This window comes from Schistosoma mansoni, chromosome 4 (genome assembly GCF_000237925.1).
Source record: "Schistosoma mansoni strain Puerto Rico chromosome 4, complete genome".
Lineage (NCBI taxonomy): Eukaryota > Metazoa > Platyhelminthes > Trematoda > Strigeidida > Schistosomatidae > Schistosoma > Schistosoma mansoni.
Window position 1 is genome coordinate 18,747,627 of NC_031498.1, and position 16,837 is coordinate 18,764,463.

Below are 16,837 nucleotides of genomic sequence, written 5' to 3' on the forward strand. Positions count from 1 at the left end.
TTTTTACGTCACTGTTTAACTGTGGTAATTAGACTGTCCGACTTACTAGTGTAATAGAATTTTGTTTATTTAGAGACTGTCTGCAACGAGTAGGTAGTCCAGTAGTAATTGGTGGGATAAATAACAATCAGTAGTTGTACAGAGTAATTAGCACCCTAGAATAAGATCAACACGTGATAGGTAGGCTACACTAATTTTACAACATCAAGTGGTGTCCGGAAAGGCTGTCCACTATCTTCGTTTTTGTTCACTTTCATCATAGACCTACTGCTGGAAATAACGCTCTCGTCGACTGAATCTTCAGGAACTGATCTCCTAGCAGGAGGTCCACTTATCGACTTAGAACAGGCAGGTAACATAGTCCTGTTTGGTGAAGACTGTAACAAAGTGCAGAATGTTTTGATAGTACTAAGTAACAATGCAAGGATGTTTGGAATGCGTTTCTCCCCCTCTAAGTGTATATTGTTGCTCCAGTACTGGCCTACGTCATCACCTGAACCAAGGTTAGGGAGTGAATTAGTTGAACGCGTCGTTGGGCCACGTGTTATGTTTACCTGAACACCGATTACCACGACGCGCAATGCTGACTAGTATAGGGGATGGTTGGAAGGGAGTTAGGGGCGACCAAACCAAAAGGTGGCACCAGTGCTTGAAGTCTCTAACTTCTAGTCTGAGGCATGTTGGTAGATGCAGACTAGTTGGTTGTGGTCCGCGTGACTATCGTAACCAATGGTTGGAGACTGTGTGTGATATGGGTCAGAATCGATCACAATGGCGTAGGTGTATACACTGTTTGTCTTCCCTTAAACCATGAGATTAAAATTGCTTCATATCTTTCTTTCTTGCTGTACTATATCCTTATATACAATCTTTCTTTGATATATTGCCACCATTAAATTAACTACTTCTATGAATTTGTTGTTGATCTTGTTGTGCTAATGAGGTATGACAACTTGGATCGATGCATATGTGTGCCTGGTCCTACGTTGTAGCTGACTGACTGACACTAATAAACGGTAACTACAAAGCAATATTGTCACACTCGGAAGTCAAACCAGGATAGTGTGAGTATGTATGAAGTTATCTCGCTGTTTGTAACGCTTCTCCCTCGCTCAGTCTTCGATGTGGAATGTAGTGAATTGATGGGTTTTGTTCAGTTAAATGGCAGATAATGTAAATGTTCTAACGCTCTTTGTTGAAGATCCACCCCCTAGTATCTCAGGCCGACATAAAAAACTTTACTTGGAAGAGAAATATCACCTTAATTTCTCATAGGGATTATAAGAGTAAGTTGGGATATTGGTCAAATGGAATTACGTTAGGCTAATCTTCCATGATTTAACTGTGGTTGAATAAAATTGTGCTACATGACAGAAGTTTGAAGTAGCTCGGTCAAAAATATCATGATTATTCTTTATCAATTTTTTGTAAACTTGACTCATTCTGGCGGTGTTAATACTATTGGTGTTATAATTTTATTGTCCTTTATCTAGTCGGATATTTGGTTCTAGGATAATAAAAGTCGTTATAATCGTACTTATGATCCATCTGGCATTTTTAGTTGAGGCTAGACTTTACTCAGTCTTATGAATTACAGTTAAGTTTGTTCAGTCACAACCACCAACATGCAGTTAGTTTGTCAGTTTCTGAACGTATTACTTCAATGTTCTGTCAAACAGCACAGTTCTATTCTGTCATAGTTTATGCATAGTTATGTCATTGGTAAGAGGTCATTACTATTCAACTCATCAATTCTTCTGTTCTTTTTGAAGAAAACAGTTTCGTTAACTTTATGTTGTTTCTTTCCGATTATTCCAGTTATTTGTGTTGTATTCTTTTATATTGTTTGATTGTTTTCTTACCATCAAAATTACAGTAGCCCACTGCTTCCTTCTGCTATGTCAAGTTACTACTTTAAATGTAGCATTCAATTCACAAAATAAATCATTGATCACTGTGTTTATTTCGAACAATGTGAGTTCCCAATATACTTTGCTGTTCTATTATATTTAGATCATAGTTAAAATGAAAAGTGATATATATATATATATATATATATATATATAATTGTTGCTTGTTTCATTGTTCAATTAATGAGTCATGTTGGTGATGTTAAGCCACATTATTTTACTTAAGCGAATTCAATGCTTCTAGGTTTTTAGATTTGCTAAAAAACAATCAATTTTAAAGTTGGAATTGCTAATTTTTTTCTTCTGTCGTTTTTCTTGTTTTTTTTGGTGCATAATCTATCTCAAGAAGCTTTGATACTTTATAATGTGGATATATGAAAACCTACAGTCCCGGCAAATTCCAGCATTTTCTCACTATTGACTGATTTTTAAATGAATCTTCTTAAGTTGTAGTGAAGATATCTTGATTTTTGTATTTTAAATTTTTCAGGAGTGTGACCATTATCATTAATATGATTAGATTATCATTTTAAGATTGATTTAATATTGATTTGTATGCCAAAACTCTTGAGTGGTTATAAGTTAGGACGAAGTAACTGTTTAGTGCTTCTTTTTCATAGTTCTTCAGTTAACATTGATTGGTAACTGTTGGGGAGATTCAGTTAACTCCTCGAAAAAAAACCCAGCCAAAATAAACTCTGAAAACACTGAGAAGCATCCCATCCAATCTGCATCCACCAGAAGTTTTGCCAGAAACATCTAGAAAGTGGAAAGTCACATGCAGAGTTTCTGATTGGATGATTACTTGTACTACTACTATGTTTGATAGCATTCCAGAATTTTCTTGAAACCCAAGGCCATCTAAAATACTGTAAAAACTCTAGATTTTCTATACAGGAACGAACCTTTGGAGTAAAGCGTTTCCTCCCATATTTCGGGTTTTTTCTCATGTTCAAGTCACTGTGTAGATTTAGCCTGGGGGTTACTAGAAGAGCTTAGGAACCAAATCTAGCGTTCAGTTAGAAGACTTATCAGTGACAAACAGTTGTCTTCAAATCAATTGATGCTTTTTTCAGATGAGAGGTTTGCGGAGATCATTCATTTCAAAAGCAATATATGTCACAGTCCAAGTTCATCTGGAGAACCAATGGAAACTAGAAGGCACTGAACAATTTTCTTATCATTGTCTGAAAGTCCTCAAAAGATCGAAAACATGATATCCAGACCTCTATCGAGTACAGCACCTTTGAACCATTGAACGAGTAACCAATGATCCACCTTTATTTCCATAGGGTATTTATTTTTATAGAAAAGATGATGCATAAAATACTTTCCTAGGGGACTGTAATTTCTGTTGAATTAGTTAAATAGAAAAGTCTTAGGGGAGTTCTACTCAATTACCGGTTGTCTGTTTGTTCATTTTACTGTTGATCACACTTATTTTTTTGTGGGAAAGAGATTAGTACTAAGAGATGACTAGATGAAAGAAACCTGAACATATAAATCTTGAATCTCTCTTCAGCTTTAAAGGTTTGTGGCGATGATAGTATTTAGTAATTAAATCTTGTTGGTTTTCCTTTTATTTCGCATCATTTTCCTTTATAATATATATATATATATATATATATATATATATATATATATATATATATATATATATTGCTTTTTATTTGAATAGTTTGTTGAATTAAAAGGTAATGTATTTCGTAAAATGGGAAAAACGAATTTATTTCAAATTGCATGTGCTGATGTACGTGAACGATTTCACTATTGTGTTTGGTTTTCAATTATTGTATGCCGTAATATGAATGAAAGTGGATGGAATTTAGGTAAGAACAAAGTTAACCATATGATAGTATTATTTATGTGTTATATATTCATGAATTATGAAAAGTTATTTTTCAAGCTCATTTGTAAAGCAGATGATAATCATACTTTAATTCCACGATTCAGTTATTCGAATACGACAATCGGTAAATTATGTAATATATCTAGGTCTTAACTGTATTATGCAGTCATGAACTATCTTTATGACTTTTAGACACCACATAATGTAATGTTATCAATCTGAAGTGTAAATCGACAAGAAAACAGAATATGTAGTGTTTTCAATTGTGTACTAAATTTTCAGAGGATGAAATGGTTCATTCTTTTCGAGTATCTAAGATCAATGTTGTGTCACTTAATTTATTGCATAAACACACTAAATTGGATAGTAAAGACTTCATTTTATAGAATTTATTATGCATTAAGTTTATCCCCTTCAGTGTATAACCCATTTACGGCAATGCATTTTCCCCGTTTCTGTTATTTAAAATACCGTTAGAAGTTCTGAGAAGTTTGAGTCTTCAGCTGCTTCGTTGTATCTAAACTCCAAACTTTTAAATGACATTATTTGTACAGACGATTCTTCTCAATTCACGTTTTCTGAAATCACTCGGGAAGTGTATTCACATTTGGAAAGAACTAATAATTTCACATAAATCCAATATTTTCATCATTCATCATTAAAGTTGTCCTGGTCTTGCAATCTCGACGGCACCCATTAAAACGTTTGACCCCTATGAAGTAAATTATTTTCAGTGTTTCATTTATAAAAAAATAGTCTTCGACATATCATGAGTTTCCTGTTAGTTCGGTTAGCACATTTATTGACCATAGTACTAGTATACTAACATTAAAAATCTCCAAAAATACTGATTTTTATTAAACTGTTGTCTCAGTGTAAAAAAGCCTATGCCTATACACTAATTTCTATCCGTGTTCAGTTTTCATCATTGTAATCAAAAAAGAAAAATAATTTCGCAAATTATTTTCATGGTGTTGTATATAAATTCTTTTATTCAGTATCCAATTTGTTAATAATTGATTATTCTAAGCCTCAACATACATACACTCATACATAAAACAGATACTCTTAAACTTTATCTGTCAGTCAGTCAGCTACAAAATAGAACCAGGCACATATATACATCGATCCAAGTTGACACTCTTTATTCATTAACACAACAAGATGAACACCGAATTCATAGAAGCATTACTTCAATGGTAGTAATATATTTCAAGAAAAGATTGCATATAAGAATATGATACAGAGAGAAAGAATTAGTGCATAGAAAGAAAGGTATAAAGTAATTTTAATCTCACGGTTTAAGAGAAGACAAAGGGTGTATGCACCTACGCCATTATGATCGATTCTGAGAAATGTTACTCAATCTCCAACCATTGTTTAGGACAGTCACGGATCCCATCCGACTGGTCACGATCACTTATTATCCCAATATATAAGAAGAGTTTAAAATCATCCTGTGATAACCATAGAGGGATTAGTTTGACTAATATAGCATCTAAAATACTAGCCTCAATAATTATCGGGCACCTAACTAAGACTCGTGAACTGCAAACACGAGAAAATCAGACTGGCTTCAGACCTGGTCGTGGCTGTATCGACCACATATTCACTATTCGTCAGGTTTTAGAATACAGGCATGCTTATCGACGTCCGACAATGATAGTTTTTCTTGACTTGAAAGCAGCATTTGACTCTGTAGACCGAGAGGTTCTGTGGCAGTGTCTGTCATTGAAAGGTGTACCTCAGAAGAACGTAAACCTTGTGAAGACTCTTTACTCGAACACTACCAGTCGAGTGAGAGTTTATGGCGAACTGTCATCTGATTTTGTAACCTCAAGTGGTGTCCGATAAGGCTGTCCATTATCTCCGTTTTTGTTCAATTTCATCATAGACCTACTGCTGGAAATAACGCTCTCGTCGACTGAATTTTCAGGAATTGATCTCCTAGCAGGAGGTCCACACATCGACTTCGAATATGCAGATGACATAGTCCTGTTTGGTGAAGACGGTGACAAAGTGCAGAATGTTTGGAATGTTTGGAATGCGTTTCTCCCCCTCTAAGTGTATATTGTTGCTCCAGTACTGGCCTACGTCATCACCTGAACCAAGGTTAGGGAGTGAATTAGTTGAACGCGTCGTTGGGCCACGTGTTATGTTTACCTGAACACCGATTACCACGACGCGCAATGCTGACTAGTATAGGGGATGGTTGGAAGGGAGTTAGGGGCGACCAAACCAAAAGGTGGCACCAGTGCTTGAAGTCTCTAACTTCTAGTCTGAGGCATGTTGGTAGATGCAGACTAGTTGGTTGTGGTCCGCGTGACTATCGTAACCAATGGTTGGAGACTGTGTGTGATATGGGTCAGAATCGATCACAATGGCGTAGGTGTATACACTGTTTGTCTTCCCTTAAACCATGAGATTAAAATTGCTTCATATCTTTCTTTCTTGCTGTACTATATCCTTATATACAATCTTTCTTTGATATATTGCCACCATTAAATTAACTACTTCTATGAATTTGTTGTTGATCTTGTTGTGCTAATGAGGTATGACAACTTGGATCGATGCATATGTGTGCCTGGTCCTACGTTGTAGCTGACTGACTGACACGGAGCCCAACCAAGTAGTCTACATCTACTAAGATGTCTCAAGCCAGAGGTTAGTGACTACGTACTGATGTGACCTTATCTGAGATAAACAGAAAGCATAAAATGCTAATGTTAATTATAAAATTAGTTCACTTTATCGTTTATTATTATTATTTTTACATTTATTATTTCGTCTTGTGAATTACATAGACTGATTAATTAATTTCTATTGTTTAATGTTGAGAGTTATCGGAAGGGGTTTTGTGAGATTTTAGTAATTTTATAGTTGAATTCACGAGTCAATTTGAGCTAGACCACCATGGAAACCACAAAACAACTTCTGATCTATAATCATATGCTCACTAGTGACTGGCTTCAAGAGGTATTTCTTGGAGTTCTGGTGAGAAGCAGTGACTAGTGTAGTTAAAGCGGGTCTGTTGTGAGATAGTACCTCACTGAAGACAATGGTGGATGGTTGCTCAATTTCGGGGATCGGTTGAAGTTAGACATTAACACCGATGGATGCTGGCTCGGTGGTCTAGTGGTTAAGCGCTTGCGCGCGAGACTGATAGGTCCTGGGTTCGAATCTCGCGATGCGGGATGGTGGATGCGCACTGTTGAGGTGTCTCACAATAGGACGAAACGGCCTCCAAGTGCTTTCAGGTTTTCCATGGTGGTCTAGATTCAATTGACTCATGAATTCAACTATGATGATGAGAGTATTTATTTTTTTCTTAAATAATCGATTGTATTTCAAGGGTGTTTATTAAAAGGATTAATTATACGTGCTTATGATGATGTTTTTAATTTATTGATTCAAATAAACAGACAATTGAAACAACATTCTGTTGTTAATGCGTATATAGTGAATAAAAATTAAATATTTTTCGGTTGGTTTAATGCATTCGATTAACTCATTTAATTTGATGATAAATGTAATATGTGACTATTTTAAGCAAATAAATGTTTCTTTGGGTTTTTATCATTTGACATTTTGTTTTGTATAAATATTTTTAATGAGTTAATTATCATTGTGTTGAATGGTCTTTTAGTAAAAAATTATTTTCTAAGGTATGGTTTCGAATTGAAGTGTATCTATTTCACATACTTGTACACGTTTAATGGCCCCCAAATGCCCTGGTGCGGCCGAGAGCGGAGCCCGCTCTCCTTCTCGAGATGCTCTCATATGGTCGCGCGTATATAGCCTTTGCCAGGGAAGTCCTACTCACTGCCTTCTCGTGGTGGGGGTGTTGTTCACGAAATTGAGAGGACAAAAAGCGAATGTCCGGCGATTTAACCGGGCCGTTGGAGACGGTGAGTTCACCTAGGGTAATTGGAAAACCCTGATTCCATACCAATAGTGCATATGGGCTCCAGTATCCTGAGGGAACGAATGGCGTATGAATTAATCGTTGGTCATCGGCTACCATGGGTCTGCATCGTTTTACTATGCTCCACTGCCTTGTGGATCAGACCTTTAGGTCAAAGGATTGGGGTGTGGCCCCTTAAGAAAACCACCTGCTTCAGTTTGGGCACCTGACCAGTATCACAGCCCTCACACAAATCGAATGAGATTTGTGCGGCGCATATATATTTGATGCCCTCTTGTACCAATATTTATGTGTTTAAATCATGAAAATATCACGTTTAATGCACAGAACAGTTGATTGAATAGAGATATAATTCAATAAAATAGACACTCAGCTCACAAGTGTCGAGTTGTCTATTGAAACGTTATCATTTTATTAGCAAGATTATGAAAACCTCGACATCTGAAGGAAAGCACAGAATACAATGGACACCTCGGAATCAATTAGTCAATTTGAACTTCGCATATGACCTAGGCCTCCTATCCCATACACACGAACAAATACAGACGAAGACAACTAATGTAGCAGCAACCTGTGCGTCAGCAGGCCTTAACATACACAAGGGAAAAAGCAAGAACCTCAAATACATCACGGATGACACCAATCCAATCACACTTGATGGCGAAACCATGGAAGATGTGGAATTATTCACGTACCTGGGAAGTATCATTGATCAATAAGGAGGATCGGATGCAGACGTAAAGGCGAGGATTGGTAAAGCAAGGACCGCATTTCTACAATTGAAGAACATATGGAATTCAAAACAACTGTCAACTAATTTCAAAGTGAGAATCTTCAATACGAACGTCAAGACAGTCCTACTGAACAGAGCTAAAACGTGGAGAACTACTACAACCATCGTCGAGAAGGTGCAAGTATTTATAAATAGTTGTTTACGTAAAATACTCAACATTCACTGGCCGGATACTATCAGCAACAGCGTTATTTCGGAAACGACAAACCAGCTTCCAGCTGAAGAGAAAATTAGGAAAAAACGTTGAAGGTGGATGGAATATACATTACGGGAATGAAGAGGCAAGCCCTAAATTGGAATCCTGAAGGGAAACGGAGAAGAGGAAGGCCAAAAAGCACATTACTCCGGGAAACAAAAGGAGATATGAAAAAGATGGATAACAACTGGAAAAAACTGGAAAGGATTTCCCAGGACAGGGTTGGATGGAGAATATTGGTGTGCGGTCCATGCTCCCCCACAAGTGGTAACAGGCGTAGGTAAGTAAGCTATTGAAATGTACTCTATATTATTCAATCTAGAAAGATCAAACTAGGTAAACCTTAATTATCAATATTATTGTAATCATGGGGCCTACTGATACAGTAGGACTTATGGTCTCGTGTTCCTGGTTGTCTGACACAAAATAAACCCTTAATTGGTGGAGTTTCGTTTTCTGAGCTAAATTGTGTAACTGGAGCGTTCATTGTTTTTCTCAACAACATCATCAGCACACAATTCAGGTAGAAGTAAGATATTCTAATTGCTCCACGAATAGCTGACGGTTTGTCCTGTCGATCTTGATAGGCTACTGTTGACCTTTAGCCTGTCGTTGTGGGTATATTTACTTTGATTGTCTCCCCTTCCAACCTGATTATTGGTCCTATATTTGTCTATGATTTCTGTAATTGGTTATGTCTCATCAAAATCATGAAGCAATCAGTGTTAGACCATAATTGAAGACCTGGAAGCACTGGACTCCCCTTCTCTCCAGAAATGTGCATCCACGACCCCGCATGCAGAGACCGAACCCAGGTTCATCGGTCTCGCGCGCTAAATCTTTACCTCTTGACCACTAAGTTGGCGTCCAACGATGTTAATGTCCAACTTCAACCAATCCAAGATATTGCTCAACCATCTTCCATTGTCTCCGGTGGGTAACTTCCCCACACACGACACAGGTAAATTCAATAAACACTGATTCTCACCAATTGTTTTTACAAAAAGGTTGATGGGTATACTCGGAATTCCTTGTTTTTCTAATTTAGTCAAGGTTCTTGCTGAATTTAGCTTAGATTACTGTTTCACTCACTAGTTGTACTTCACGTAATCTAATTAACATATCGATGAAATATTCGTTAACGTCGACCTGAAATTTGTTTTTTCTCTGTCTCAGATACAATTAGATCTTATTCTACTGATGGGATCATTTGCATTCCAGGCACACATTATAAAGCTCATATTATTATTATTGATATTTTCAAGTTGCAATGGATGAATTGTTTTTGTTGATACACTGACTATTATATTCCTTTTTTTTAAAAAATAGATGATCTTCAAACCATTCTCATTGATGTAACCTATATTCTTCTGGCAGAAGTTGCTGTGGATTGGATAAAGCATTCATTCATTACCAAATTTAATGTGATCCCTTCAAATGTGAGTTTCATTCTTTTAAATAAATAACGAAAGTAGTTGAATTTTCAGATGCAATATGCTAGTTAATTAATAAAATGAGCTTAACTATACTTAACGTAAGATAACTTTCATTTCTTTTCCAATCGGTATGGTAATTACATTTACGTCTTCGGAAACAAAAAAGTGACATTTCTGCATATTTTCCTTTATATATACTAATAAGGCTGGTTCATTTAAAATGTGTAACCAGTACATTTGCCCATCCTATTATAACTCAACTTCATTCGATTCGTAAAGAAATGACTTCAGCTGTTCATATGATTAAGTGCAGTTAGTTAGATACCGACCATATTCTCACAGTAGTTTAGAATAATACCTGTTATTTGAATTGAAATCAAAACTAGTTTAGTAGTTGGTGCTCTTAATTGAGTCGGTAGGAAAACAAACCGTATCTCCTTAATTTGATTCTTTAGTAACTCGGATTTTTCTTCAACTCTAGTCACCCTGTACGTTAAATCCAGTTTGTCTACTGAAGCCCTCAAAGGTGTGATTATAAAATCCTCAATGAAGCTTTAAACCGGACATTGATTCACCTCGCAGCAGATGAGGTACATTTAAGTTGAAAAAATTATGAACGTATAATTAAATTACTCACAGTACTTTCACAGGTTTGTATTCGTATCTGTTTACACATCATACAAAGTGTTATATTTAGAGCTTTAGATTCTTGCTGTGCCGCGTACTACTACACTAATTGAACGTCACGAGAGAAGACAGAAGGCTAGTAAGTAGGAATGTCACAGTGTCAAATACAATACAAAAAACCTCATGTATTTATAGTTTTTGGCTGAAAGTAAATCGTCGTTTCGGACAGCCAATAGGCACATAGGGAATCCTTATTCACCCAATAGGGAAACTACACGTCGATATTCTAGAATGTTCCTCTAGCAGTGATTGGATGAAATGTCTTCGACTCTTTCTGGGCCTCTTGAATTCGCCAACGAGCCACCCTTACACGAAGCTGTCGTTGTTTAACCACAGTTATCTTAAAATATGTGACTACAATCAAGGTCAAGGATTTCACATTCTGTCAGGTGTTGAATAATGTCTATTTTATCTCATGATAATACCATCAAATATATTTTAGACCAAACTGTTAGAATTAGCTGAATCATTATTCCAAAAAGTGCAAACAAATGTGATATGACTGTGTTATCTACAAATAAACGTTCAAAACAATTTTCGTGATTGTTACGATTAATTTTATTTTCAATAAAAAGATCTTCCCATTGATGTTCAGAACTGCAATTCATCAGTTTCCTTTGAAATATATGCATTCTATACGATACTGGCTTCCACTTCTGGAGCGAACACCAACTATGTGATTCAGGTACATTGAGCTGATGAGTCCCAAATAGGACGAAATGCACGTCCTGAATTCCATTGCTAGTCACCATCCATCTCTGCTTTAATTGGCACATAATGTTGGAAAACCGTTTATCTTAGCTGAGTCAAATTAGAAGTCAAATGTTGTGTGTTTTCATCAGCTTTCCTTATGAAACAAACCCCACCCATACATTTCTAGACTTTCGATTTCACTCTTATGAAGTTCGTCATCATATCAAGTGGAATTATACTAAGTTTTTCTTGAAACAAATCTATTAGTCATCAGTTGTTAATTGTCAATGTTATTGTCGTTTTTATGATAGGTCTATGAGGAGTATACTGTGAGCATTGCTTACGACCTATTATTATGCCATCAGGGAAAGGTTAGTAACGATTTTCTTTTTATGAAACTCAAACATTTCTTTAGATTAAATTCACTTGCTATTGTTTGGTTGAATCTTCCCATTGACTTTTAGGACTGCAATTGATCAGTCTCTTATTGGCATATGTGCATACTGTGCGTATTGCCTCGATATAGCCTTAATTCACAAGCATGGTAAGCAAAGATAGATAGTGGCTAGCAGTGGAATCCAGGATGCGCATTTCGTCCTATTTGAGACTCGTCAGCTGAATGTACCTGCACCTCAGAGTTGATGTTCACTCTGGGACTCGAACCCAGTACCGTTCGCTTCAAACGCCTTCGCGTTATTCACTTAGCCACTTGCTTGTGCAATGGGTGAAGTTTAAATTCACTTGCTATTGTTTAGTTGAATCTTCCGATTGACGTGTAGGACTGCAATTGATCAGTCTCTTATTGGCATATGTGCATACTGTGCGTATTGCCTCGATATAGCCTTAATTCACAAGCATGGAACGTTACTGGGCTGGAGTCCCAGAGTGAACACCAACTCTGAGATGCAGGTACATCCAGCTGACGAGTCTCAAATAGGAAGAAATGGGCGTCCTAAATTCCACTGCTAGCCACTGTTCATGTTTGCTTATAATTTCTTTAGATTGTTTCGGTACTGATAACATGTCTGGATATTTTGAGCTGTTTGAAAATACTGTAAAAGTGTTTTTTTTCGTAATCATGCTCACCAAGTTTATTTGGCAATGATAGACCCATAAGACTAAACTGAATGAATATCAAAGACATTCTTGTTATAGCCATCTAATGCTCACATGTCGTTACGGTTTTTAAAACTGTGACTTCCATTAATTTTTCTCCGTTGGAAATCCACTATTTCAGTGGGTAACGATTTGGAAGATTGTTCATGACCATTTGTATACCATGTGTTATCAAACCACTTAATAAACAAAAATTCAAACTAACCTGTCTAGTTTACTCACGAATTTGTCAGCCTCAATATTCATAATGAAATCCACACCAGTTAAATGATAACTACTCAGTCAACAAGGTTATAAATCGAGTTATCCGTACTAAATAAAAAGGCCAAATTAACTCATGATACTACAATTTTTTATCGGCTGTGATTGTATTGTGTATTGCACATGTCTAACCACCGTCTACCTTGATGTGAATTATTGACTGAAGAAAGATAAAGCTGGGTGTCTCACAAAACATGGCAACAATTTACAAAGTCATTGAACTCTGGTTTGAGCAATGACGGTAGTTAGAGATACCCTGGTTGAGGGTAACAAAATCATCTGAATTAGTGAATAGAACGCACTAAGTGACATGATGCGACTTTGATTTCAGTGACACAAATGCACTCACCCGTTTTCCTACAAATCTTGAGTTAGGTATTGGTCTGTGCTGTGATAACTTTTGAACATTGGCGTTAAGTCTTACTATTTCTGTAACTGATCCAAAATATAATCAGCTTATGGATGTATTCGATGTCGTAGTGTCCGTTCATCTAGCAAAATAAATTGATCAGTTTAGCCCTAAATATCTGCAACAGGAAAATGCTAACCTCCAGCTTAGTTTCTAATTCACATGGAGGGTGAAGTGGAAAACGTAAATAACGGGAATTCTATGGTTTAAGCGCATATATATTCCTGGACTTTATTTGCAACATTCTTGAATTATGCATAGCTATATATTGTTCTTTATTTTATTACTGAGACGATGCTTTGATTTTTTTAGTATATTATCATTTATTTTTCAGAATACATCAGACTACTCTGACCTTCTTTCACGTCGTATGGGTCTTACTCCCATTCCTCTTAGTTGTTTAATTAATGCTATGCTCTTTCAAACAATAAGAAGTCCCAGCACTCTTTGCCTTACTTTACCGTTTGTTGTTTCTGCGTAAGTTATTGCTTTAAAATTTTCAAGAATAGGGGTTTTTGCAAATGCTGGAGAAAAAAGATGCTGTTGATGCCATTTTCCTTATGATATTTCTTTTCTGACTAGCCATTCACATTTTTGTATTATTCCGTAATGTCTACAATATATGGTTCCCTTTATTAACTTGAGAGCAAGGACAAAGATTTTAATAGAATAACACTAATTCATTCTATTGAATTAGGTTCTCGTCGATTGTTTACAACCTATAATGTCTCAAAATCAAAACTGCAAAATGAGATGAAGATACATCAATGAATTTAATTTAAAGTTATTATGGACACATATCAGCATATTACAGCGAAAATGCGAATTAATAAAATATTGCAAATGTGTTTCCTATTCAAGAGAGCATTCTGGAACATTAACAGAAGTCAAGACCAAAGGTATAGAAAGACATGGTTACGCAATAAAACAAATGCTAATGATAAATAAGAAATACTTTAATTTATCAACATAAATTTAGCACAAATTCCATGTTTTTGTTTTGTCATACTGCTGACTGTACAGAGGTGTGACGGCAGTAAGGTGTTTCTTTCAGAAAACCACCAATGCTGCCTTCCTACAACGAAAGGGTGGGTTTTAAAAGGTCGACCCTAAAGCTGCGTACGTCGCCTTATCTCATGGGTTTCCGTCTCCGGTGGTAAGGTCTCGACAAGTACAGAGCTAACACAAAAAGTTCGTGTGACCGTTCTCAAGCAGTTGTCCCCTGGGTACTGTGGTCACGCTCTCAGGTACTTCTAGAAGAATCCTTCCACGGTGTGGGCAACCAGTAAGCGATAACTGCTCTCACACCTCTAACAGCACTCAAGATTACTGTATTCAAGTCAGTTTCACTGCATTTGGACACTCCTAACACTGTTAAGCATTTCTTTCAACAAAAGAAAGCGTAACTATGGGATCCATTCTGTTTGAAGTGTGGGGGTCTGTGTAACTGTTAAGTCAACTTAATATGTGTTAATTTTCAGTGATTTTAAATAGATACTTTATTTTTTAGACTATTTGCAGTTAAAGTTGCAACTAATCTTACCCTTATGTCCATGGCTTATTCTCATATTCGTGAGTACATAAATGCAGCAAGTACTGTTCAACAGGATGAAAATTGTTCCCTCAACAATGATAAAACTGCTGGTATTTTCACAACTACAGAAAAAGGAAATGTGAAACAACCTCGACCTATTCTTTCAGAAAAGGAAATTCGAATATCGTCAAGAAAACCTCCTTTTGGTTTCACAGGTTATGACCAACCGACTAGAGATGAAGATTGCTTTTTGCCGACGGGTCTTAGGTATCGGAAATTCAAAAGCGACTCAGGTCCCGTAGATATAACGGCCAATATGGACATAAATCATTCACTAACTTCTGAAGATACATCAGAATTCGCTGGAAATAAGCTTAGAGTGTTAAGTCCGATTTCTACGGGTAGCATTTGGAATGAATTGATTGAACCATATCAATCAATTATGGCCTCTGCAACCGGAACACCAAAGAGTCTATATGAACCTAGTGAATCAACTCCATTAAGTAAGTGACTTCTCATTTGACTGCTAGTTAATTTACATGACAGTCGCACAACTTGCTCTTTTTCGACTAATATGTCATCTTTCTATTTCATTTTAGCACCTCTTAGTCGAATAGGGTCAGCAAATCGGATATTCAATTCTGGGAATAATAAGTTAGAAATCGAGTGCGAACGTAGTTTCCGTGGTTCATGTGTGTTCCAGACTGAAGACAAACCTCAGTTTACTACTTACACAAATACTCCCATTGCTACATCACATCATGAGGGACTACATGTATGGAACAGGTATGAGATGACTAGTATCTTAGGAGAATTATATGGCAATAAAGACGAATCATTTACAGCAATGGTACGGCCTCATAGTGCTTGTGTTTTATTGAGACCAAGATATTATAGTATCGATCTAGGTATTCTGAGTACTTTTTTGAAGTCTATGGAATGCAATATACGTATTACAGATGAAACACCAATTAAAGACGGAAGTGCTCAGGAAAATGAATCAAACCCTAGTTATACTTTCAATCGTATACACAAACGCCGAATACGTACAATGACTGAAAGTTCAGGTACTGCCCCTTTACATCCTTCAAGGGATCCTACAATACCAATTCTATGGGAACGAAGCAGTAGAAATAGTACAGCCAACCAATTCGTTTTGGATCAACTGAAACCAATAACACCTGGACGAGTAAAGCAGCCATTGTCTGATATTGATCGTTATTCAATGGTAGAGGGACAAATTAGTTGACTCAACTTGTGTAATTTAATGGCTGCACATTTCTTGTATGTATATTTTGAAATAATAAAATGTTTTAATCAGTGTTTTTGAGACCCTAAATCTGATGTAACAACCAATATAAAATAGTGGAACATAGTGACTACTAAAAAAAACTGGTTGGTAGTGCTAACTACATCTCACTCACTCAAAAACTTAATAAACCTAAGTTAAAGTATATTAGTTGTGTTCGATTTCACAATTTAACCAATTAAATATTCTTGACCTAAAAGCATACATGTGGAATATACTGTCGAACAGAATGATATCTGTAATTATAATGTGGTATATAAGTACACATCTAAAGTACTCCTTATTTATTTATTTATTTAAATACATAAATATTGGTACAAGGAAGCACCAGATAAATATGCGCCTCACAAATCTCATTCGATTTGCTTGAGGGCTGTGATACTGCCCAGGTGCCCAGACCGAAGCAGGTGGTTTTCTTAGGGGGCCACACCCCGAGCCTTTGACCTGAAGGTCTAGTCCACAAGGCAGTGGAGCATCGTGAGGAGATGCAGTCCCATGGTAGCCGGTGATCATTTAACTGGTGTCATTTTAACTACTGAGTTTACATTCATCACGGATACGTCTTCACACTACAGCGAAATATTTAGAGTTTCAATTTCCTTGATTACTAAATACAACTTTTTTTCCTCTTCTTTTGTCCCCAGTTAATTTAAAAGTCAAGTATTAGGCACACATTTAGGGGTACAGAACTTACATAAGAGAGGAACGAATTAACAAGG

The 16,837-nt window shown here is 36.4% G+C and overlaps 1 protein-coding gene across 1 annotated transcript in view; it reads left to right on the top strand.

The window, feature by feature from the left end:
- Positions 1-16,134, top strand: part of Smp_175200 (hypothetical protein) — a gene marked incomplete at its 5' end in the record, with an annotated part of 30,382 nt that extends 14,248 nt beyond the window's left edge. Inside the window, 6 exons of the mRNA XM_018797067.1 lie at positions 1,877-1,974; positions 3,589-3,739; positions 10,003-10,112; positions 11,801-11,860; positions 13,610-13,752; positions 15,409-16,134. Coding sequence (XP_018652145.1) covers positions 1,877-1,974; positions 3,589-3,739; positions 10,003-10,112; positions 11,801-11,860; positions 13,610-13,752; positions 15,409-15,418 — 572 coding nt within the window. The 3' untranslated portion in view covers positions 15,419-16,134. The remainder of the gene's footprint in view (positions 1-1,876; positions 1,975-3,588; positions 3,740-10,002; positions 10,113-11,800; positions 11,861-13,609; positions 13,753-15,408) is intronic.
- Between the last annotated feature and the right edge of the window lie 703 nt (positions 16,135-16,837).